We start from the raw sequence: 27964 nt of genomic DNA, 5'->3' as shown, positions 1-27964 counted from the left end.
CTTGGGGTCACGACAGACGCCAGAGACCTCGGGTCTCAAGATACCAAATAAGCCAAAGTTCATTTTCCAATAGTTTATTGATCTTCAAGTTTAACATGTTGAATAACGCAATGTTTATACATGTACTTAGATCGAGGTTTAGTTTTGCGATTCTTATCGTAAATATAACTTGCGTCAAATATTAATATATACTTTTTAAAATTAATTACCGTGTGTATTTCGATAAATAGAGTGTTTTGTGTTGTAAGAAAAAACTATTTAAAAAAAAAAAACCAAAAAAAAGAGCCATCCCGGGAAAAAAATTTAGATCTATTCAGATCAAATGAGATCTGATGTTTCAGATCTGAACAGATCTGTATTTTGGCCAGATCTGTTAAGATCAGATTAGATCTACTCTGATCAGATTAGATCTGCTTGGATCTAAACAGATCAAGGTAAATAAAAAACACTCTTAGATCTGCTCAGATCAAATTTGATGTAATTCGCTAGATCTATATAGATCTGTTTTTTTATCTCTATCTTAATAAAAATTGATATGTCTGATTAAAAATATATTAAATATATCACAATGATATAAAATATATAGGATTGAAGCCATTAAAATTGAAAGTAAACGTTTCATGTTCCATATGAGATCAGCTTTGTCTTCTCCTTAGAATGATACAATTGAAATTTAAATTAATAAAGACTCATATTCGAGATCATTCTTCTCCAATCAATACAAATTAACATATAATTAAGAAGATAACAATTTAAATAAAACAAAATATCCAATAGTTATTGATCTCGACAGTAATACAAAATGAGTATTAGTAATTAAATATTGTCATAAATTAGACTGATTTTTTGTTAAATGAAAATGATTATAATCAATATGAAACATTTTGCATAAATATAAAGGATCACTTTTTTATAAACAATAATGAAAGTAATCTCATTCTTAGATACATAAAGAATTTTTCCTTAAAGTATTTTATACTTATTTACCCAATTAAAATAATAAAATAAAAAATTTCTCATAATTGAGTAACTATTAAATACAGATCTAATCTGATCAGAGCAGATCTGAACCTTTTTTCCCGAGAAAAAGTTATATCAGCTCAGATCTGGTTTGATCCGTACAGATCCAATTAGATCTATTCATATTTACTTCATAAATTGATCGTTCAATCAATGTTGATCTATTTTGATCTGACTAGATCTAGGTTGATCTGACTTGATTATATTTAATCAGGTTAGATCGTGACTATTTTTCCCCAAAGAAAAATGTCATATCTGATCAGATCCAGTTTGATCTGAACAGATCAAATCAGATCTACTCTGATCTGATTTGGGTTCCGTATAAATTATGATCAAATTTGATCTTAGCTGATCTAATTTGATCAGAACAGATCTAAATTTTTTTTCCCGGGATTTCAAACTGAGTGAAAGGTTGGGCAGTGAGTTAACACCGAAAATTTTGACACCTACACCGCCTGGACTTACCCCTGTTTTTTTTTACAGTGCAGTATCAACCTGGATTAAAAAGAAATTGGATCGGTAAATTTCAAATTTTTATGGTATTTATTTATCTTCGTACAGACCAACGGTCACCTATTTTCGATATTTCCTTTGAGTATTTGACACGAATTTTAACGTAACCCACCCCAAAATGTGTCATAGGTTTGTTAAAATATTCTCTTTGCCACACAATATTTTTTGTACGAATTTATTGTAAAATAATATACATATTTTCGATTGGGTTACAAACAATATGATGAATAAATTACAAGAAATTTGTGTTTACGACACAAGTTTAAATATTAAACATTAATAAAGTAAATTATCCGAACTAGCTTCTCCTTGATGGTCGGTGGTGTCCTACGAAATTCCTACATTAAAGCGGAAGTTATACTGACGAGAAAGTTAGTGACGGGGTTTACGGACAAGAAAAGTTAGTAGGTATACTGCGGGGTTGTGTGTCTAATTTCAAGAATGACCTTGTCTTCTCCCATTAACATTCTCTCTTGCTCAGTTACGGATTCGTATATTACCGTCAGACCGTTCTGACGGGAGTCGCAAACGTAGGAATACACAGGACACTTGAGATGTTGACTTGTAGAGCCTTCGTTTAGCTCGTTAACTAAACAAAATTTACATACACACCGTGCATATTAACTTTTATTCATGTGCAAAGTATGTTGTATACATACATCGACATTGTTCAACTCATCTAACGTCAAGCGCCCTCAAGAAACATTCAACTCAACTTTTAGGTGATGAAAAGACGATGATTTGCCGCAGGCTATTGCTGGAAGCTCAAAACTATTTATATCGTGAACATACAGTCTGTACAAAAGCTGTCGTCATTACCAAGTTATTTTAATTCAACTTCTTAACTTGCTGTTTCATATTTTCAAGTACTTTTAACATTTTAAGCGCAAATACACTCTATTTTCACATGAAGACGTTCCGTCATGTCTTACCGTTTCACTTACACCAAATCGTATCTACGTTTCATCATATATATTTTACTGATGCACTATAAAAAAACGGTGTAGCGATGTGATACAACCGGTGATAAAACGGTTTACATGCGGAGTAAATTATAGTAGACTCGCGGTTTTTCTTCCGGTCTTTAGGGATATTTGGAAGATAATCGAGAGAAGGTTAAAAAATGTGATAATCGATGGTAGAAATACGTCTGTGCGAATGTTTTGTGTACTTTTGCAAGAACAAAGGATCTTCAAGGAACATAGTGTACACTGTAATAAAATCACCGGGGTAAGTCCAAACGGTGTAGGTGTTAAAATTATCGGTGTTAAATTTACCCCCAAAAGCGGTGTGAAAACAACGCCGCCACCGGTGTAAATATTCTAGTCCGGTGTTAAAATAACGCCGCCACCGGTGTAAATATTCTAGACCGGTGTTAAAATAACGCCGCCGCCGGTGTAGACATTCTTTACTAGTGTTAAAATATTTTATTTTGTGAATATTTTTACTTACTCGATCACTATACCTGTTAATAAATGATATTCTTTATTAATTTTCATAAAGTACTGACATTTTTTGTGTTTTATAATCTTTAAAGTTAATAATCCAAGCGGACGCAGTTTACCCTGCTTTTACGCCGGTTACCCCGCTTTTACACCGATGTTACTCCGTTTTTACACCGGTTACCCCACCTTTACACCGATTTTACTCCGCTTTTACACCGGTTACCCCGCTTTAACACCGGTGTAATTTTATTTTAACACCAGGCGGAGTTAAAATGAGTCCATTTTTAACACCGCTCTTTTTACAGTGTAATATCCTAATATCTAAGATTTATTATTTCTTTTATCATATCAACGTATGAAATATACACGGTAAGAAATCCATGGCGTTCAACACCATGCTGGTATGATCTCAAGACAGATACTAAAATAGTATGTGAAATATTCCAAGACAATATTGTAACGAATCTCAGAAGTATGGCGTTATTTACTATACTGTATAGTACTGGAGCTATTGTATGGCCCACACGTATGCATAGCAGGCACGGCGAAACAGCATGGTCCTGAGAACCATACTACAATGCCGAGGGCACAATGCTACTAGGTTTAACCGCCATAATTTCTGGCGTGTCAATCAATGTATACTATCGTATTACCACCAAAACTACATAGATGTCGTTAGACTAGGTTTATCGGCCAGAAGTAATGTGGATACGGCAATGCAGTATGGGCCTGACGGCCATACTGACATTGCGGCGTCTGCGACAACTATTGCCAATGTAACTATTCCCGCAATGGTTGAATCATCTATGCATACAATTTTATAACCTATAAAAATCTTTGATACCATACAATATGGCGTTCACGCCCATACTGGCATAGTGATATCCGCAAAATATTTCTTACCGTGTAGTTAAAACTGTTTTAATGATTCAATATTGTTAACAACAGTTTTTAGTACATGAATCATTATTCATTCCAACATATATTTTTTTCTTTTTGTGGTTTTTCACCATCAAATTCGTTTATTTTCCGTCTATTTCGGAAGAATCAGTCGAAATTTTTCAAAAAATCGAAAAAAATACTTTTTTTTCTGGGGCACGAAGGCCCCCTTCCCAAACAATTATAAACAAAAACTTTTTTTTATTTCCCGTCAAGTTATGACCACTACAATTTATTTATCATATTTTAGGTGAAAATGTGATATGTGGGGTAAAATGGACCACTCGAAAAAAAGAATTGTAACGAAAAAATGATTTTTGTTTTTCATTTTCCGTCAAGTTATGACCTTTATAACGTTTTTATTATATTTTAGGCCAATATGTGATATGTAGGGGAAAATGGGCCACTCAAAAAAAAAAGTTGTAACGAAAAAATTAACTTGTCGGAAAATCAAAATAAAAATAATTTTTTTGTTACAATGTTTTTTTCGAGTGGTCCATTTTGCTCCACATATCACATATTCCCCTAAAATATTGTAACGAATGTGAAACTGATCTTTTAAATATTTGAATAGCTAGAAAACAAATGCCTTCTTCTCTTGTTTTTATAGATACGCGACAAAAGTCAGTCAGTCTTATATTGACAGTTAAACAGCAGACATTGTATCTCAATAAACTATATATTGCTCTTGCTTTCTTTTACTGCTGTTAATTGTGGTGTTATTATTTTTAATATAAGTGTGTTATCATTGTAGTGTATAAGTGATATTAATTTAAGATACCAACCACTACAATATAATAAAAACATTATAAAGGTCATAACTTGACGGGAAATGAAAAAAAAATAATTTTTTCGAGAGGGCCATTTTTCGTCACATATCACATATTGGCCTAAGATATGATAAAAACATTATAGATGTCATTATTTGACGGAAAATAAAAAAAAATTTTTTTACCTAATTTTTGAGGGGGGCCTTCGTACCCCAGGGGGGTCTTCGTGCCCCAGGCTCCCCTACATTGTTTACTATACACTAACACTGACGTTCTGTCAGGTAAACCAGTATAGAAAGGGTTCTGCAGGCGGAGCTATAAGTTAATGTTAGAAATGACATAAAAACGGGTCATGTAATGTATTTGTTTGAGTTGATCATTAGTTTGGTATAATTTTATTTTGTGTATTATTGTAATCAATGCAAATCCAAAAAAAAAATATAGCGGATTTTACGACAGATGAATTAAAAAAATAAAAAGTATAATATAATATTTCACATTTGCATGACTTGTATAGCATATAGTGTATTCAGAACGCGTATCGTATAAATCAGCTTAAAATTGAACGTAGAAGAAAGAATATCAGAAAAACGTGTGTATTACGCCTGAAAATATTTATATTAATTTTTTTTTTTTACTTATTTTCCAATAAATCATTATACTGTAAACGTAAATATTTCACTGCTTTCTTATTATTTTCTACTATTGATTTAATGAAACAGAGAACTTTTACTTGTATGTTTTTATTTTCAGATATCAAAACGGTCTGTTTAATTGGAATTCTATTATTCTCGATTTGTTGGAAGGAAATTGAATTGATGGTGAGTATATGCCACGATTTAACGAAGTGAAGAGAATAAAAATCGAATGCTTCGAAAATTGTTGCAATCTAGATAAATGTTTTTCCATTTTCAACTGTTCAGATAAAACCGAATATTTTTTATTATTATTTCGTTAGCGTTATGACCTTCAATATGAAATTGACACGTAAATTTGTATGCTAATGTAACTTTTTTTAATCGTAAATATTTAACTATTCTGACGTAAGAGAAATTATTTTTATTGAAAAATTAATTGTCTATAGAAAAATAGGAAAACGGAGGGGGGAAAATGGGTCGTTTACAACTTTTTTTTGTAATTGTAGGGGAGAGTGGGGCAAAGCGGCCCCCCTAAGCCAATTATTATTTTTTGTGGCTTTCAACCATAAGATCACTTTACCCGGGAAAAAATGTTTTTATAAAATTTTACAAAATTTTATAAAATTTCACAAAATTTTAGTACTAACATTTTATAAAATTTTATAAAATTTTATACTGAAAATGGCCTGGTAAAATTTTATCAAATTTTATAAAGTTTTATAAAATTTTATGAAGTTTTATAAAAATTTATAAAATTTTATGAAACTTTGTAAAATTTCATAAAATTTTACCAGGCCATTTTCAGTATAAAATTTTATAAAATTTTGTAAAATTTTATAAAATTTTGTAAAATTTTATAAAGTTTTATAAAATGATTTTTTTTTTCCGGGACGGGTCACCCATCCAATTTATGGCCACCCTCGATGCTGCTTAACTTTTGTTATTGAAGAATCGTTGTCTGCTCCGCTCGTCTATTGGTCATTTGTAGTTTACAAATATTCGTGGCTGTATTTATGATTACTCGTGAATTCTTACTAGCCATATTTTATAGTATTAATTTATAATTATATATAAAAAAAAAGATTTGAATAATTCAACTATCGATTGTTTAATGGACATAAAATTTTAAAATTAATTAAATTTATTGATTTTTAATGATTTATATTTTTGAATTAATGGCGAAACCTTTGAATTTTTCCTTGAGTAATGAAGAATTAATTTTAATTGATAGTTGACAAAATAAAAGTTTAAAAATATTAAATTCAAAATTATCACATTTTGTAATATATATATAAATATGTAAGAAAAAGGGGCGGCGGGGGTAGGCAAAACGAGGTACTTCTAAAATTTTATGAAAAAAAATTTTTTTTTTTTAAATCTATTATAACCATCCCAAAATTACTTTTGTAGATATAATTGAGCATTATTTTGAATTTTTTTTCGTTAAACTTTTTCAAGAATCGAGTGCCGGTCGAAAAACGTTAAAGAATTTTGTATTATGATAAAAACTATTAAAAACTTTTTTATCTTCCTTTGCATCCAATAATTGGGTAAAATATATTTTTTCTTAATGTAAATAACTTACAAAAAATTTTAATAAAATCAAACTTATTCAATATTCAGAATTTGTTTTTTTTCTACAATTTTCTGGGGGTAGCCTGTATATATTTAGGTAATCAATTATATTTTTGATAATATAATTTTCATATTTATTTATCACCATATTTTGCCCGCAAAAATGAAATTTTTTTTTATGGCCATTGAAAATTTTGTCTATTTACTTTGAATTTCTAACAATTTTTATAATCATTTGTAATAAACTTTATAAAATTTTATCAAATTTTACAAAATGCTACCCCACACTAGATGCAATAGTGACATCAAATTCTCTAAAGTTTTATGAAATATTATAAAATTTTATATTATTTTATAAAATTTCATACAATTATATAAAATTTTATCTAACTATTATTCCCCTTTTGAGATCTTACTTTATAAAATTGTATAAATTTGTATAAGATTTTATAAGATTGCATATATTTTTATGAAATCGTATACAACTTTATAAAATTTTATAAAATTTCATCTAAATATTACTTCTCTTCTAAGGACTTACTTCATAAAATTATATAAAATTGTATAAGATTGTATAAAATTTTATATAATTTTATGAAATTGTATAAAACATTATAAAATTTTTTAAAATTTCATCTAAATATTACTTCCCTTCTAAGGAATTACTTTATAAAATTGTATAAAATTTTATATGATTTTATGAAATCGTATAAAACTTTATAAAATTTCATACAATTATATCAAATTTCATTTAATTATTACTTCCCTCACTAAGAAATTACTTTATAAAATTGTATAAGATTGTATAAAAATTTATATAATTTTATGAAATTATATAAAAGTTTATACAATTTTATAAAATCTTATAAAATTTCGTACAATTATATAAAATTTTATCTAATTATTACTGCCTTTTTAAGATCTTACCATATAAAATTTTATAAAATTTTATAAAATTCTATGAAATTTGATAAAATTATATAAAATCATATGAAATTCTATAAAATTTCGCTGTACAGTCTTATAAAATTGTATAAAATTTTATATAATTTAATACAATTGTGTAAAACTTTATAAAATTTTATTCTATTTTATACAATTTTATAAAATATCATACAATTTTATAAAATTACATTCATCTATTACGTTCCTTACTCAGAGCTTACTTTATAAAATTTTATTGAATTTTATAAAATTTTATAAGATTTTATAAAATTGTATAAAATATTATAAAATTTTATAAAATTGTATGAATTTTTATAAAGTTTTGCTGTAAAATCTTATAAAATCTTACAAAATTTTATAAAATTGTATAAAATTTTACATTATTTTATAAAATTTTATAAAAACATTTTTTCCCGGGTACTTTTGTCCTATTTCGAACAAATTTATGGACATTTTGCCAAAATTCTGAAAAAAAATTTTTTTTTTGTGGGGCAGAGCGGCCCCCCTCCAAAAAGTGATGAAAAAATTTTTTTTTTTCGTTTTTTTTTTTTTTAAATTGTTTTCATCATTAAGAATGTATTTCTTTCTCTTGACAACTATTTTTGGTTTTATATTACTCGAAAAAAATTTTTTAAAGCGTAAAAAATCGTTCACTCTCGATTACCTTAATTACTAATTGTTATTTAATAAAAAAAAAAATCAATTCTATAATTTTACTTTATTTCAAAAATTTATCAACTAAAAAAAAAAATTTAATTTTTATAAATTTTTAGTGACCAAATTTGCCTCTTACATAGAGAAACGGCCGAAAAATATGAAAAAATAATTTTTTCGGAAGTTTCGGCTGGTCCATTTTGCCCCAGGTGTTATGCGTAGGGCTAGAAATGTGGAATTATAATAATTTTTTTTTAATTTGACGATAAAAATATGAAAAAATCACTTTTTAAAAATTTTGGGCTTGTCCATTTTGCCCCAAATGTCATGCGTAGAGGTAAAAATGCGCAAACATATCGGATTTATAGTAATGAGTCGAAAAAAAAAAAATTTTTTTTTTGATCAAAATTTCAGGGAGGCCGCTCTGCCCCACCCTCCCCTATTACTATTAAGCTACCTAGATAATTTTTTTGCAGATATGCGACATTGTCAGGTTATAATCTAAGAAAATACGGATACAGTATCGGACAAAAACAACGTTTCATTTTCGATATCATCTAACCTTCTCTTACCGCTTATACGGCTTATAACTTTTTGACAATATTGTAGTAGGATAACTACCTTAAGGTAAGTTCACTCACGACCTATAGTGTGTGCTATTGCTTACTCTCTCATTCGCTATTGCTTCCTCTTTTACTTGATATCGCTTACTCGCTTTTTTTCATTTGAAATTGTGAGACAGATTTCTTTGAATATTTATAACTTTTTTAGTAATCGGTAGTATGATAATTCTAAAATTTTTTTAAATTAAAAATTTTTTTTTTTTAAATCTGTTAGTTTTTGGAAAGATTCTTAGGCAAAATAATTTTAAATATAAGTGAAAATATGTTTTTTTTTTTAGGTTAGTTCAAGCTACTACACGTTAACTGTGTGCACTTTGATTATCAATATCTCGCCTTACGAACGATGAAAAATTCTGATTTTTTAAATTAGACTACACGATTGTGGCCTATGCGCATACGTTTACTATGGGACACTTGTAAATTTTGTGCCAGTTTCCTTATAGTTCCGTGTTACTATGCACCCACAGTGAAATTCGTTGGGAATTTTTCACAGTCCCGTGCAAAAAAAAATTTGCTTCATTATGAATTTCATTATGAATTTGATAATCAAATTCAGATTTTGAAACAAATCTGACTTTGATAATGAATTAGCTATGAAAATCCTCTAATTTTCTACTACAGCTGAATCTAACAGGTAACCAACAGCTGAAATCTAATAATTTAATCGGTAATTTTTAAAAACTTACCTTTCGCTTTAAACAAGTGATAAGTACTTTATAAAAATGGTATATTCCTAGCTTTGAAGAAGATTCAAACTTTTTTAATCGAAAGAAATTAAGACAACGAAGAGGAGTAATTCATGATGAATTTGATAATAATTATTATCAATTCAGTACGAAATTCACATTAAATTAATTATAAGAAAAATGTGTTTTATTTCATAAATGTATTTTTTGTTCTTACACCCGAAATTTAAAAAAAAATAAAGAACTATTATATTTGACTTAGATGACATTTATTAATAATTTGATAAAATTTAACAGTATAAAATTAATACTTGATTCATAATAAGTTGATTATAAAAGTGTTACAAAGTTGATATTAATTTGATCGTATGTTACATATGATAATGAACAAATTTTATATAACAATAACTGTCAAGTTATAGTTTCTAACAAATATAGCTATAAAATTAGAAAAATATATTATAAATGTAGATTAGTTTAATAAATGCAATTTAATAATGCAGAGTAAAATATATTTTTTAGTTTATTTATTTTTCAACTCATTCAATAAACAATTTTTTTTTTGTAATAGCACAAACAATAGCTAGTTAACGATAGCTTATTTATTATCAAAGTCAGATTTGTTTCAAAATCTGAATTTGATTATCAAATTCATAATGAAATTCATAATGAAGCAAATTTTTTTTTGCGCGGGAGTGTAACTAAGGCCTCAAAATCCTCAACGAACGAAAAGTTATGCTTCGGACTTTGAAAAATTTTAGAGGGAAAAAGGGAGGGGTGAGAATATGTCGAATGAGAATTTGAGGTTCAAATGTGGATAAAATTGTTCCTGTATGTTTTGAGTATTGTGAGGCTCTAATCCAGATTATGTTATTCCAGTTTAGTCCTCAAAGTGGTAAAATTGGTCATAACTACTACTTTGAGGACTAAACTAGGATAACTTTCTAAACTGTTGTCAATCTTAAAATTCTAAATTGATCCTCAAAAACCTCATTTAGAATTTTAAGACTTAAATCCGAATTTGTTTTTTGACTCGGGATCCCATTTGAAAATTAATAAAATTTTAAAATAAATTTTCATATTTTTATCTTCTACTAAATATTTGATTACCACTTCCAACAAGTGTATTTGACAATAACACAATGCTATACAAACAGATAATTAATTAATTCATTAATAAATTACATGAGGAAAAATTGTTTTAATGTAAATGACTATAATTTTTAACTGTCATTAAATATTTGACTGCTGTTATTATTTTACTGTGTTACAGTAAACAAATCGTTAATACAATGTTTGCAGACACAATAACTCTGTTAATTTTATTAGTAAAAATAAATTACAGTCAATTCAATAATTGCTCTTTATCAGAGCTGTAACTCTCAATAATTTAACTATATTTAAACATTTGTTGACGTTTAAATTTAATTAAATTGTTTGTACTGTCGATTTTAATTATATGAGTTACAATTTCTGCAGCAACTAAATATATTTGCTTGACACATACGCAGTCATGCCATAAGGAATGAAAATTGATATCTACACGACTGACAATTTTCGCTTGAATTAATCAATGGCTTTCTGTATTTGTTTTTATTTTTATTATAATAATCTGGTGTATTAAGACATTAAATCGCTAAGAGCTCACATGTAAATTTAAAGTATAATATTCAAAACTTGGAATAATAATTATAATTCTATTAAATAAAACCATTTCAAATTAATAGTAATTTATTCTACATGCACGGAGAGAAAGATATTGTCAGAATGACTATTCAATGTACAGTCCGCGTTACTTGGATAGCCTCACTTATTTTTTTTCAATAACTGATTCTTTACTTGCTGAGATATAATTTTTATATAGTGGAAACCTAAACATGCAAACATGCAAATAACCTTCTCAATAAGACAATTTATAGATAAATTGAGAAAAATATAGATAGCCCGAACTGGGAATCGAACCCAGACCAATTCGGTATCGCGCCGAGTGCTCTACCAGTTGAGCTATCCGGCACTATACTATATTCCGTTCAATTTGATCTATAACTTTGGGCGTCCGCCCAATAAAATTATCTGTATATTTTATGTTACTTATTCAAGACAGAACAAGATGTGTTGTTAGTGTTCGAGAAACAAAGGGAGGGTATCATGAGGGGGACATGCCACTGGTCGGCAGTTCGTCACATGGATAGCCTCAGTCAAATTTATTGCGCAAAGGAACTAATACGTTTCATTTTCGTATTATTATGTTGCAATTTTATAGCGCGGTGAATAAATTCAAATCGATTCAAAACACCAAAATTGGTTACTATATAAAATGGGGCGCAATAAAATGTTAAGTATTGAAGAAATTAACAAAATTAATTTTTTACTTAATCAAAATTTGTCTTATCATGAAATCGCTAGAAGAGTGAATAGAAGTGCTGAAGTTATTAATAATTTCGTGAAAACGATGAAAACTACGGAAAAAATTATAAAGGTCGAACGAAATTCGCAACAACGCCAAGGGAACGTCGAATGATAATTCGCGCGGCATCTAATTCCATTAAGACTGTGAGGCAAATAGCGGGAGAAGTTGGAACAGCAGCATCTATTTCAACTGTAACAAGAGTGATAAGACGAGCAAAGCATCTAAAGAGAATGAAATTGAAGAAAAAATCGGCTTTGAATCAAAAACACACATCAGCACGACTTTTATTTGTAAAAGAACAGATGAGTTGGATAGATAAATGGCTACAAGTAATTTTTTCAGATGAAATAAGATTTAATTTAGATGGACCTGATGGATGTAACTATTACTTTTATCATTTGCAGAATAAAGAAAAAATTTTGATTAAGAATCAGACATTGAAAAAAATAGGTTAGGCTATCCAAGTGACGTGGACTGTAGCTAAATTGACTATATGTAGTATCGTTCTCAGTTGCCGGATACCTAAATACAGAATTTGCGCAATACTCATGTCAGAGATTCATAAAATGTCTGAAATAAGGATACGGATCGTCATTTTGACGATTCACTGTGAGGAAACTCTGTATAACTGAATTGGCTATACGTTGTATTGTCAAGTAAGTTTAGTATACAGCGTATAGCCAGAATAGCGATACGTATACTCACTCTGACGATATTTTTCTCTCCGCGTATGTACTAACCCTTAGGGAAAAACCTAATGAACACTGTTCAAAATTTGTTAGGATTAATAAGTGTTTTATTAGTGTTCATTAGTACTTAGACACATGAATCTTGCGACACTATCGGAAGTGATTAGATTTGAATACTGTTCTATTAGTGCCCATTCGTACTCTGGCTAATGAATCTCGCAACATTGTTGGAAGTGGTTAGTGTTGAATAGCGTTTCATTAGCGATCATTAGTAGTCTGATTAGTGAATGTTAAAATATTACTGGAAGTGATAAGTGCTGACCATGTTTCGATGGTGTTCCCCGGGTCGAAAAATTTGATCTGATTTTAGTCTAACTGGACTGTATTTGGACGACTTGGTCTGTTATTGAACTTCTATCAAAAGTTTAATCTGTTTTCGATCTACCCGGACTGAAGAATTTGACCTGATTTTAGTCTACTTAGACTATTTGATCTGTTTATGGTCTTTTACGTAAATTTTAAGCTGTTTTAGACCTGGTGTTGTAAAAAACAATTGCGTTACGGGCAGACTAAAGTAGATTAATTCGTGGACTTATAAAAATTTTAGTTCTGCAAATTTACAAGGACAAAGCTAGACTAAAACATGGACTTATAAAATTTTTATTTATGGGCAATATTTATGAAAAAATATTAAGTTACAGAATCGATTATGTTTTATTTAATATTTATTTAGTAACTTTTGTTTAAAAATGTCGGCAGTTAATGAGAATTTGACAGCTTAATTTTTAGTTGTCTTGATTGAATATTGATGTCATTAAATAAAAGTGATAAAACAACTCTTAAAATATCAAGAATTTTCTCTTATTTACTGGATAAAATTGAAAATATTTCGGCATAAGAAAACATCAAAATTATTATGCTACGGAGAAAAATGTTGGCTCGAAGTCTACCAATTTTTATTATGCTGTCGACCAAACTTGAAACAGAAAGTAAAGTATCCAAAAAATTACTATACTCTTATAAAAAATTATTATGCTGCATCAAAATTATTATAATGTATGAAAGTAATTGATATTGAAGCTTATCGATAAGTTTTTCGCGCGTAATAAGTAATGTGATACAGTATAATCATTTTTTGTAAGAGCACGATAATTTTTTGGATGCTTTACTTCCTGTTTCAAGTTTAGTCGACAGCATTGTAAAAATTGGTAGGTTTCGAGCCAACATTTTCTCCGTGTGACATCTTATTACGGAAGCGCATTAGCATGTTTCAAATAACAAGAAAATTAAAATAAATTAATAAATCTAGATAATTATTATTATTATTATTTATATTTATAAAAAGTCCTGTATTTGTCCTTAAAAACAATTGAACACATACTAAAAATTCTAGTAAATAAAGTCTGTTTTTGTCCTTGAAAACAACTGAACACAGACCATGAATTATAACAAAAAAGTCTGTTTTTAGTCTAAACGCGATTTAAAACAGACTAAATATCATACGAAAATAAGTCTGATATTGGCCTGGATAGAGAATACTACGGGCAAAAACAGATTTAATTCCTATATGAAATAAATACGATTTATAAACTTGAATTTAAGGAAAAATATTTGAACTTATCATTTATTTTAAAACAGATCTAATTTTTTGACCCGGGTCATTAGTAATCCGAATAGTCAGTACACTAAACGCACTAATGGCACTAAATGCACTGATGACACTAAACTATTAGTGCGCAAAAAAAAACTCAAAAGATTAGTGTTTCTCATTAGTGCTGATTATTTTTATCCATAAGGGAAGGAGCGAATAATTTGACAATCATGTTGTCGTGACATGAACCCAAGGCTTATGATGCATTGACACGAAGACGAGTGTGGTGGTCGCTACGAGCCGTAGGCGATGATAATAATTCTATTTCAACTTCGTATAATCTCTTCAAACGAGACTTTTTCATATAATTGTGATCGAACTTCGCCTGCCTTTGATCATTCAATTATCACATACAATACGATGATAATCAATCCCTATTGCGACATAGTAATAGTCACCATTTCATTTTCCACCGTGTTGTGGGCATAAAAAGAAATAAATATCTTTTACTTTCAAGTTTCATTTTTATTTTCACGTTCTCATTCTTTGTCACATAACATATTTTAGTATTCAACTAGTGCGAATACTGAATTATGGCTTACTACATTTAAATTGTATATTTATAATAATATCAATGTATTTATAAACAGTTTCAATTGCCATAAATTTGATGTTTTTAGTCTGATAAAAACAATTATATTAATTATTTAGAAGAATTGTTTTAGACATTAAGGTGATCAATATACAATTATTCAAGCAAAAAGTTTAACGTGATTTATTATGATTGTCAAAGGAAAAAAAACATATATATATATATATATATATATATATATATATATATATGTGGTTTATGAGAAATTAATGGATAAAACATTGATTTTATGTTGAACAAGAACCGTAAAACACAACGATAAAAAAATTAAAATAAAAAAAAATAATATAATTAATTATACAACAAATAATGAATTCTTTTTCTTAATAATATATCATGAAGACAAAAATACCTTTTCGAAAAAGAATAATTACTTAAACTAAAAAATAACTGTACTGGAAATCAGCAAAAAATTATGAAGTCCAATTTTTTTTTTTTTTTTTACCGAAGAACATTTCATCTCATAATCGTTTTTCATTTATAATAACAAATTCGTTCATAAAAGAGTCTGTAGATTGGAAGAAATTCGAACTGTAAATAAAGTCTCGTTAAAATTACAAAAAATTTTTAACTTCCCGCTAAGAAAATTGTAAATTTTCAAAAATTCGGGAAGTTATTGGTTTCGGTCCGATTTACGAAAATCGAATTTTCATCAGATGTCGACGTTTTGAGGTCCTAGGAAGCTATTTTGACTAATTTCACGATGATGTCCGAGTGTATGTATGTATTTATGTACGTATGTAAATACCTGTATCTTTTGAACGGATGAACCGATTTTGAACTTTAAGGTGTCATTCGACGCGGCTTGTCAATATCTTGAAGCTGTAAGGAAATTGAGCTTGATCGGTAGGGCTCGTTCAGAGATATTCCAAAAATAAAATTTTTTCAAAAATGTTTTGTTTGGATAACTTTTAATGTGCTTGATAGATTGATTCCAAAATGGACTGGGCTCTAGAGCTTTATAAGCCGCGTCGAATGCCACCTCAACCATCAAAATCGGTTCATTCGTTCAAGAGAAACCGTTGTCGAAAGAATTAAAAAAAATTTTTTTTTTTAGTTTTTTTGAAATATCTCAAAATCGACTTGATACATCGAATTCAAAATTCGATCAGCTTTAGAACTTGATAAAACGCGTCGATTGCGACCTCAACCGTCTCAATCGGTTTATTCGTTTGAGAGATATCGTTAGAGAAAACGTGGTAAAAAACTATTTTTTTTCCAAAAGAACGGCATACAAAAGTATTTTCGAGCTCGAAAATATATTCTCGACAAAGTTTTCGAGCTCAAGGAGCTCGAAAACAGCGGGAAGTCTTAGGGCTGGCCCGCATGGTCAACCGATAGCTAGATTTTTTCAAAAAATCTCAATGAGTATTTCAAAAAATATTTAACTTTTAGTAATTAGAGATATGGACACTCGAGCAATCAAATGAATGTCCAAATATTCCGTTTTGTGATCTAATAAGAATAATTCGAAAAATTTTGAAGGTTTATTTCTTAGGTGACCGGGGCGAACCTACTCTCCCCTAATGAAACAAATAGACATTAAATATTAAAAATGATTGATAATTTTTATTGATTGATTTTTGAATGAATTTTTGTAATTAGAAAATTATTATGCTCGTAGTTGACTACCAGTCGAGAAAAATATGCAAATTTAATCTATATCAAAACTAAGAAAGAAATAACTTTTTAGCTCAATGAAGTTTTTCTTTTGAAAAATTATTTTCTTTTCAAAGTCCAAAACATTAATCACAGTGTGAATGCAATCGAGGCGCAATCAAAGCTTTGACCAATTTCAAGTTTAATATCTCGAGTAAAGTTATTCAAAATTCAGCTACGAGTTAGTTAATAGTCTGAGACTGAAAAAAAAAATGATGGCTCCAATTAATGTTTTATAATAAAATAACATCATTACAATAATAGTAGAGTATTTAACGTGAATGTATTAGAAATCTTTGATTTCAAATCAATTATAATTAGTGCTGTCATATCTCTTCATTGAAATGCATACCTAAATAACAAAAGTATCAATAAACTTGAACTTCCCCTGAGCACTGAATCCTTTTTGAATTGGAATTGACATTTACTTCGTAATTTTTCTACATTGTTAGGGAAACAATTAATAAAGATCTCATAAGATCTGATAACGTTAAAATAGATCACATTTTTTTGGTCTATGTAGATTTACTTTGATCTACTTAATAGATCTTCGTATATTTAGGTAGATCGCCGAAGTCAAAAAACCAATTCTAGTTTAATCCTTAAAAGCATCAATTCCTTTAATGTTTTATTTGCTGCCCAAAAAGTAACTCTATTTTAGTACTCAAAATCCTCAATGGAAACTATGAGGTCTAAATACGAATGTTTTATTGACTTTAAATTGTAAGACCGCAAAATCATCAACGAATAAAAAGTTATACTTCGGTCTTTGAAAAATTTTAGATAGAAAAGGAAGGGGAGAGAATCATCGAATGAGACTTTTGAGGTTCAAATGCGGATAAAATTATTCCTTTGTGCTTTAAGTATTTTGAGGCTCTAATTCAGATTATGTTATTCCATTTTAGCCCTCAAAGTGGTAAAATTGGTCGTAACTACACGGTAAGAAATATTTTGCAGATATCACTATACCAGTATGGGCGTGAACGCCATACTGTATGGTATCGAAGATTTTTATAGGTTATAAAATTGTATGCATGGATGATTCAACCATTGCGGGAATAGTAACATTGGCAATAGTTGGCGTGGACGCCGGGATGTCAAGATGGCCGTCAGGCCCATACTGCATTGCCATATCCACATTACTTCTGGCCGATAAACCTAGTCTAACGACATCTATGTAGTTTTTGTGGTAATACGATAGTATACATTGATTGACGCGTCAGAAATTATAGCGGGAAAAACTAGTAGCATTGTGTCCTCGGCATTGTAGTATGGGTCTCAGGGCCATGCTGTTTCGCCTGCTATGCATACGTGTGAGCAATACAATAGCTCCAGTACTATACAGTACAGTAAATACCGCCATACTTCTGGGACTCGTTACAATACTGTCTTGAAATATTTCACAGACTATTTAAGTATCTGTCTTGAGACCATACCAGCATGGTGTTGAATGCCATGCATTTCTTACCGTGTACTGCTTTGAGGACTAAACTAGGATCACTTTCTATACTGTTGTCAACCTTCAAATTCTAAATTGTTCCTAAAAAACCTCATTGAGAACTTTGAGACTTAAATCCAAATTTGTCTTTTGACTCTGGTCAACATAGATATACGTAAATCACCAAAATGGAACAAATTAGATCTACCTATATCTACGTATATCTAATCCATTTCTTCACGAGTCAGATTTAAATTGACATTGTTGCTATAGAAACTGTAATTTTTTGGGTTTTTTTCGCGCCTAGTCACAAACTAAATAGATAAATTATTGAACCAGAATGGAAAAACACATTTAGTTATTACAATATCTAAATACATTTATACAAAAAATATTATCAAACAAAGTTTAACTGAATTTCCATCGGAATTAATATCGCTTACAGCATAAACCATATTAGTGAACGAGATTGTGCAGCCACCGTTCAGCAAAACCACATCCGTTACCTGCTTTATATCAGAGTATTCCGTTCTCTTCTACATAGTTCTCTATATATATTTGATTTATACACGTATTTCTAATATATATGTATATACATAAATAAATATATAATAATCTCTGACAGTATATTTTTCATTATTGTATCAACGATTTTATTATCATGATAACTGATTGCCGATTATCAAATAATATCCCTGTAAATAAATATTTAAACAAATTGACAATGACAATGATATTATATATTTATACATATATCATACATGTCAATGCAATGAGAGTTAAAAGTATATCCCCGTTTGAAAAAAAGGCAGAGATATTGTTGGGAATGAAGAGAGAATTTTAGTGGAGGTACAGTGGAAAATTTATTGGCTTTGGTTTTTAAAATTGACAAAAGTTTACTCTCGAAAGTGTATTTTGACATTGAATGAGCGAATGAATGAATAAATGGGAGGTGACAATGCTTCACTCGGAAATTCACAATAATTTCAATATAGCTAACGCGCTTGTTTGGACGATCGCACACACACGCACACACACAACAGTCTAGACTACTGTCGTAGATTTTATTCGTGATGAAGGACATTTCTCATTTATGAGTGAGAGTATTTTAAATCAGTTGCGACAGCTAGAACAATTCATCCACGCATACTGCTTTCAAAATCACAGACAAAAAATTACATTGCAGTTTTAATTATCATTTCTATACTTGTAGCAATTGCTTAAGAGTAAGATGCTGTTTTATTATGTTTGTATAATAAATTTAAAAATAATGAGACAGTACATAAATTTAAGAGAAGCTTCTCTTATTTGAAATTTTAAAGCTTTTTGTTAATGACCGCAACATCGCATTGCTGAATAACGCTCCATGTTATTTTTACGTCTTAGAAAAGTGCGAATTGACTATCTACTGCTACATACAGAGAAAATTACGGTAATCAATTCTGGTGCGTTTGTGAAATATCATCTCATAATAGGTGATAATTACTTGGAGTCGTGCACGGAGAGAAATGTATCGTAAATACTCCTATTGCGATGAAAAAGTTTAGTAAATATTACTTTGCTATCTAGTACTAAGTCCACACGGAGAAAAAAATTTTGTTCCTCGAACGATCTAAAGTATAGCAACTTGTAGATCGTTACAACAACAATACAGTGCAACCTTGATATAACGAAACTAAAGGGAAATAGAAATTATTCGTTATATCGAGTTATTCGTAATAGTAAGGTTTGTTATATAGAGGTTGTATTAAACTCAATTCGTTAGAACAAGGTAAACAAATTTCCACTAATAAATAACAACTCATTTAAATCAAAACACAGAATTATTTATTTGTAAACATTTACATCAGTTTCTGGTCAAAATAAAAATTGTTATCAATGTATAAGCATAGAATATAAACATAGAATGTAAGCGTAGGAAATTAACAACATGATTAAAGGAATAATGATAGCTTAATCTTCATTTTTCGTTTCTTTACTCGAAGAAAAGTCATAAATTGTTGTCTGCTTGCCAATGTTAGTTATCATATCATTTTCTGTTTTTCTGCAACACTCAAAGAACACCGTTCCCGTTTTTCAGCCATTGCTACAGCAATGACTGTCTTATGAAGAATTAAACGTATCAGCACTCGTTAAGACATTAGTTATTGTGGAATTATGCGGGGATAATTTGTAAGATACCTTACGTAGAGGTTATAGGCTGGAAAATTCGTTATATAAAGGTCAATAATAGTTTCTATCTATATTCTGCAATGATTGAACTTTCGTTATAGTGAGGTTGTTTAAAAAATATATTCGTAATGTAAAGGTACATTTTGCATAGGTCCTTATGGGCAGTTCTGTGGGATTTTGAAAAATTCGTTAAATCGAGGAATTCGTTATATTGAGGCTCGTTATATTAAGGTTACACTGTATTTACCGTACATGTTTCTCCGTGTGGGATATACGTCTATAATTTATAGAAAAAGTGTGCATAGCTATGGGTACGTTAATTGAACTATGGTAATAATTACCACACTCATGAGAATAATTCCTATGATATGACTTTGTAATGAAAAGTTAAATCATAGTCTGTTGAAAAGATTAAGAAATGAACAATCATACATTGTGTGGAATATATTAAGGGCAACTGTAACAAAATTTGAATAGTTATCTGAATATGAATTAATTTATCGAATAGTTATGGCAAGTTCCGCTTTTTGCTTTGGGCTGCTCTGAGCACATTTGTTAACTATACATTTACGCCTGTGTTTTTCTACTCCGAACTCTGCTTCAGGTCAGTTTTGCATATGGAGATATACGTACTCTAACCAATAAACCAAACTTGCTATTTATATCATTTTCTTTGCCCGGGATGATGTTATAGAAATTTTTACTATGGCAACATAGAAATTTCCCCTGAGTGAAAACAGGAAAAAATACCTATTTTTTCCGTATGGAATTTCTTTTCCGGTTGCATTATTTCTAGCACACACGTGAGCTAACGTTAATTCTGATGTTAGAAAATCTTTCATGTATGATAAAAGAGCAAAGTACAATAAAAAAAAAGAAAAAAAATTAAGTAAACTAAAACACAAAATAAAACAACATAAAAAGATGTTGGATACGTGAAAAAGAATTTAACGCCTGAGATCCTTTTAATTCGCTGCAGGCAGTGAGGGTTTGTTGGCTACGTAATTGAAGTTTTCACATGAAGGTGGTAAGTTTGTTGAGAAAAAGAGTTTTAACTCGTGAATCGACTCTATTCTTGACGTTTCTATTTTCAAAAATCCATCTTTAGACAATACCATTCTTATTTCATACCATCTTGAAATTGTTCTCATTTAACTTTTCTTAAGATTTTTTTATATCACGGATTTATCTTTCTGAACCTGACGGGTACATATAAATCTTCTGATACTATTAATTTAAAAACTTCTCTCGTTTTTAATTTTTCTTTTTATCTTATTTTTTATAAAATATCACTGATATTGATAAATTAAATTTAGTTTTTAAAAACTATTACTTTTGTTGATTTAATAACTCAAATATAATTATTTAAGACAAGTAATTCGAGTTGCTAATTGATATAAATGTAAATAAAGCAACAATAATCAGTTATATCATATGCGGATAAATTTAGAGGCCGCGCGTTTGTGTAATGATAAATTTACATGTCATTAAATAGATAAATATTTGTAAAGACAATGAAAACGGGTTATTAATATATAATTATAAGCGTATAATAACTTATTCATGCGAATAATTATATTAAAATCAATGTTATATGTAAATTACTGAGTATTATCGAATTATATTTACCAATTTTGACTCTGTAATGTTATATGATCGTTCATTCGAAGGTAATATTAAAACTATATTTAGATAATAAGTCGTGTTTAATCAACGGGACTAATAATAACCGTTGTATAATTGATAAATATAATGATATTCAAAATTACCTGGTGATACCAGCTTAACTTCGACACTGGTGGATTAGCTTTTACGTTGCATTCGAAGTAGACGTCATCACCTTCCTTAATAACTTCGGGATTTAATGATGAACCCATTCTTAGTGTCATCACTGGTTTATCTGAAATGAGAAAATTATTTTTATTATTATTATTATTATTTCTTTTTAGTTAAATGCTCAGGTTATCCCCAGTAGTCCGACTCTACCAAGGGCCTCACTTGAGCGCCAAATCGTTATTGCTGCGATGCTTCATCAACAACATGATCAGCATGCACAGCATTATTATTATTATTTTTTCTAATTTTTTTCCAAATTTTTCTTTTATAACATCATTTGTTCGGTCTAAAGTAGAATATACTTGCATCAACTTTACTGGTGAGCCCAGCAAGTATATTCGGGGCGAAACCGTTTACATAATAGCATTTTCAAGACTTTGATTTTATTCAATCAATGTATGATACAGTGTAACCTTAATATAACGAGCCTCAATATAACGAATTCCTCGATTTAACGAATTTTTCAAAATCCCACAGAACTGCCCATAAGGACCTATGCAAAATGTACCTTTACATTACGAATATATTTTTTAAACAACCTCACTATAACGAAAGTTCAATCATTGCAGAATATAGATAGAAACTATTATTGACCTTTATATAACGAATTTTCCAGCCTATAACCTCTACGTAAGGTATCTTACAAATTATCCCCGCATAATTCCACAATAACTAATGTCTTAACGAGTGCTGATACGTTTAATTCTTCATAAGACAGTCATTGCTGTAGCAATGGCTGAAAAACGGGAACGGTGTTCTTTGAGTGTTGCAGAAAAACAGAAAATGATATGATAACTAACATTGGCAAGCAGACAACAATTTATGACTTTTCTTCGAGTAAAGAAACGAAAAATGAAGATTAAGCTATCATTATTCCTTTAATCATGTTGTTAATTTCCTACGCTTACATTCTATGTTTATATTCTATGCTTATACATTGATAACAATTTTTATTTTGACCAGAAACTGATGTAAATGTTTACAAATAAATAATTCTGTGTTTTGATTTAAATGAGTTGTTATTTATTAGTGGAAATTTGTTTACCTTGTTCTAACGAATTGAGTTTAATACAACCTCTATATAACAAACCTTACTATTACGAATAACTCGATATAACGAATAATTTCTATTTCCCTTTAGTTTCGTTATATCAAGGTTGCACTGTATTACAGTGCGTACTAAAATTATTAGTCCACACGTAATGATTCATGCAATGAATACAATCTGACAAGTCAATAAAGTAGACCAGGAAAGCTGTGATTCCTTTAACAACCAATTATATATTATTATTATTATTATTACTACAAACATTTATTGCAAACATCAAGCAGAAAGGGTCAAGCAGGCTGTACTCTCACTCAATAATTTTTTTGTTATGCTCATTTCAAATTTTTCTATCTTTGTCATACGATCAAACACACGAAAATAGTAAACACAAGATTTAATTACACAAAGGATATGTTCATAAACAAATTGGACACAGTTTCAGACCGGTTTACTGAGAGATTTATGTAAAAAACTGTACTTAATTTTAACTATCATTGATGTCCGTTGCTGTATACATTTACGTAGCATAATAGCTTTTCAAAATTGAAATTTATCTTTTGAGCTCTTTTTTATTAACTTTCGACTTCTATAGAACTGAGCCCAATTAAAAATTACAATTATAGTTATTTCCACACAGAAAAAAAGGTTGACTTGGCCCAAGATAATTTTTGCCTTCATTTTTTTATTCTTGGGCTGAGTAATTGGGTTTTTTTAATCCGAGAATATTTTCTTCGACTAATATTATAAAAATATTGTGTCAAGAATAATTAAATTTTAATTCAAGTTAAATAATCTTGATTCAAGAATAATTATTTTAAATCAAATTTATTTTGTTTCCAACCAAGTAAAAAAAACTATCAAAACAAGATACTTTTCTGTCTTGGTTGGTGAGTATAGTAAATTGTCACAATATATATCAACATCTCAAACCAAGAACTTTTTTTGCGTGGCAGAAGAACATTTACTCTCAGTTTGAGAAAACTACATTATCGACTCAAGACAACGATCTATTGGAATGAGAAAATTTTAATTTTGATTTAAATAAATTATAATCTTAACTTAATAAAATAATTTTTCTTGAATCATGCAAATATTTACTTCACGGAAGACATAAAATTCTCCCATTGATGATTTTTTTCTTGACTTAAAAAAAATGTAGTCTCGATTCAAGAAAATAAATGACTCTACTTGAAAAAATATATCGTCCTATATTTTTGAGTGAATTTAACCTAGTATAAATATTAAATGTTGTGAAGCAGGAAATTATATGTGTATATTCTGAATGTCACGATGCGGCAGTAGAGGGGATAAGAAATAAACATCCTCGATTAATGGTTTATGAACAACTTAAGAATAAATAAATGGTTTGCTCATGGTAGGAATCGAACCCAGACCGATTCGGCATCACGCGAGAGCTTTACCAGTTATGTTATCCGATCATTCCCTGAACGTTCGTTTACTTTACCTATATCCAGTAAGCACACTGTACAATGTAGAGTCTACACTACCGCCACTTTAGTATAGTACAGTTAGCTTTCCCAAGAGAATTTTTGCGTTGGGCCGTGAACGCAGTTGCTGTTGGTTCAAACGTCTACGCTCACTCGCCGCAACACAACAAAATACTTGAACCAAGATATTTCTTACCATTGAGTCGAGTACTTTTAATTCTTGACTCGAGTCACAAATTATCTCGTTTCAAAATAAATTATTCTTAAACAAAGAATATTTTACTTTTCGGACAATTGATTATATATTGGGGCAAAATATTTATTTTTCTCACTTTAAGAAAATATTTCTTACTTCAAGAAACATATATTATATTAGGTGAATAAAAAAAAAATCTTATGCCAAGATGACTAAATTTAAGAAAATTTTGTTCTTGAACCAAGAAAATTTTCGTTTTCATTCAAAATTGCAAAAAATATTCTTGCGGCAAGAAAAAATTTCTTGCGCCAAGATATCCTTTTTTTCTGTGCATACTCTCTTAAAATGAACCAGTGACATCCACTGATTCGTCAGTGAACTCCACTAGCGAATCAGTGGATTCCTCTGGTGAATCAGTGGATTTCACTGGTTCATTTTGTTCCGTCGCGAACGTAGATTTTAATTATACAAATTTATTTGTATAATTATTTTATTCAATAATTTTATTATTTTTAAATATTTTTCTTCAAGGCATTTTAAGACGGAATATTATATTTTTAAACTTTCTTTTTTTTTTATATTGTACTAAAAAACATCTGCTTAGGCTTAAATTATAAATTTTATTTTTATTTTGTTTGTCCAAGTATTGACTGCTTAAATGCAGTACTCGAAGTAGCTTCATTGTTTAGGGATTAAGTTGAAATTTTAAATTTGTAAAATTTCCAATCTCCTGATTTACAACCACTCTATTTCATATTTTGTACATTTTTTAATTCCTGCAATAAAATCAGTCTAGACACATGGTCCCACGTCCTTGTCCTTCTTGACCAGTCTCATCATGCCCCTTCCGCTTACCACGTTCCCACGCTGGGTCAGCCCTTTTTTCCACTTTTCCGCTCCACCCAAGGCCCGTAGCCTCCAATCGCAACTCCCGCTTTCCCATTTTTCTATTTTCTTACTCCCACTCACGTGGGCCTTAAGCATTTCGTAAATTGTCAACTCTAAGAAATTATTTGTAAGTTTTCATGTTATCAGTTTGTAACTAGAATCTTCACCGAGCAGCAGCTTGGCTCTCGGATAAAATAAATCAACTTGCAATCAACAAATTTTAATACTTAAAATATTTTGTTCATTTTTATTTTAAATTAGTTACAACTCATTCCTGGCAAACTAGTCGCGGAAACATTCACATTTTAAGAGAGTGCACTCAAAAAAAATGTGGTTATCGTAACCATCTGAAGTATTGCTAATGATAAGTAACGGTAACTGTTACCGAAATAATCGGTTGGGGCTACCGGAAAATAATCGGTAGCTGCTACCGATTTTTTTTTCCGTGCAAATTGTAAACATAGCGATCTAAATGGTTAATATATCAATCCGGATTGTAAATATATCAATACGTATATTGTCAATATAGCAATAGATGTTGCCGTAATAACCATCTATATAGATAGTTGATTTGACGAAACATTGTATGGGTGAAATAGCAATCTCACTTTTAAGCAAATAAAGTATTGCTATATTAACAATCTACGATTTTAGATGGTGAACCAAACTTTGGTCCAAACTTTAGATGGTTAATATAACCTAACGGTATTGCTATTGCAACAATATTTTTTTTTTCCAATGTACATATATATGTCGTAGACACATCGTGAAATTAGACATTTTATGAACTGTCTAGACATTTCATGAACTGCAGACAGATCGTGTAACGGTCATTTCGTTACATGAACTGTCTAAAATTTTGAGGCATTTCATGAAATGCAACAAGGCCTTAGACAGATCGTGTAATGTTGTAGAATTACAGTCGAAGCTCTCTAAAGTTGCCCTCCCTAAAGTTGCTAGCTCCCTAAAGTTGACAGGATATGCTCTCTAAAGTTGCTGCCATTGGTATGTGAACTTTTAGATGTTTGAAATTCATATATGTTAATTATAACTAATGTGAAGTCATTATATTTGTCAAAAATCAAACTATATAAGTGTTAAGCCAAATGTATTTATCAATGAATGTATTGCCATGAGGATTCACAATAAATTAACGTAACGGTGTTCTATATTGCAGCAGCAGTGAGTTTAAATTTTTTATAGCGTTAATTATGAGGTCCCAAAGGAATACTTGAAAACCAGGGCCAAGTTGTACGTAGATATTTATTATTTGTGAGGGAAATAAATATTTTGGTAGATAATATAAATGTATCCACAGTGGTATATTTATGTTATTAATGTAACGCGATACACTGAGAAAAAAGTTCATGTTAGTGGTAACTATGAATGGATGAGTTTAACACTATAGTAATCTCAACTAATGTTTGTAGTTACTTGTTTTGTCGCATAGCGATTTAAACGTTTATCGCTACGCGCTTTCCTGTCTAGCCGTGAATTTAACAACACCTTCTGGCTGATGAAAAGCGCATATGCGCATTTGATTATTATAATATATTATTATATTTACGTATTCATAGTATTGCACACCTCAAGCTCGAAAGCGCCGAGGGCGCTTTGTGACCGGGTTTTTTATTCCGACTACTTTACTCACACAAAAATATTTCTACACTCTTTTAATTACACTAAAATTGACCAAATTGTATACTAACATATAAAGATTTTATTAGAGAATTTTTAAGACCTAATATTCAGTCGATTTGTTATTTTATCAGTTTAAAATATATTATTTCGACTCAAAAAACCAACGCTGTCAATTGATATGAATGAAACTTCGCAAAAACGCAAACACGATAACTCTCGATAGACACAATTAATCGGTTCCATGCGTTTTGAGCACCTGACAAAATATCTCTGGACAAAATATTCCCAGTTTTGTGTTGTTTTCGAAAAAAAACGTTTTTCACCATTTTTTCTTCAACGATATCTCTCAAATGAATAAACCGATTGAGACGGTTGAGGTGGCAATCGACGCGTTTTATCAAGTTCTAAAGCTGATCAAATTTTTAATTCGATTTATCGAGTCGTTTTTGAGATATTTCAGAAAAAATAAAAAAAATTTTTTTTTTTAA

The 27964-nt window shown here is 29.7% G+C and overlaps 1 protein-coding gene and 1 long non-coding RNA gene across 3 annotated transcripts in view; one reads left to right on the top strand and one right to left on the bottom strand.

Moving 5' to 3' along the window:
* The window catches only part of LOC130675458 (hemicentin-2-like), a 441088-nt gene that overhangs the window by 32471 nt on the left and 380653 nt on the right, over positions 1-27964 (bottom strand). For both annotated transcript variants that reach the window (XM_057481164.1, XM_057481165.1), the window contains exon 9: positions 22189-22319. In XM_057481164.1, coding sequence (XP_057337147.1) covers positions 22189-22319 — 131 coding nt within the window. The remainder of the gene's footprint in view (positions 1-22188; positions 22320-27964) is intronic.
* LOC130675460 (uncharacterized) overlaps positions 2438-27964 on the top strand; it is an 83777-nt gene continuing 58250 nt past the window's right edge. The window contains exons 1-2 of the long non-coding RNA XR_008991292.1: positions 2438-2763; positions 5441-5508. This is a non-coding gene — a long non-coding RNA (uncharacterized LOC130675460). The remainder of the gene's footprint in view (positions 2764-5440; positions 5509-27964) is intronic.

This window comes from Microplitis mediator, chromosome 10 (genome assembly GCF_029852145.1).
Source record: "Microplitis mediator isolate UGA2020A chromosome 10, iyMicMedi2.1, whole genome shotgun sequence".
Classification (NCBI taxonomy): Eukaryota; Metazoa; Arthropoda; class Insecta; order Hymenoptera; family Braconidae; genus Microplitis; species Microplitis mediator.
The sequence above is the reverse complement of the archived record's forward strand: the minus strand, read 5'-3'. Positions and strand labels throughout refer to the sequence as shown.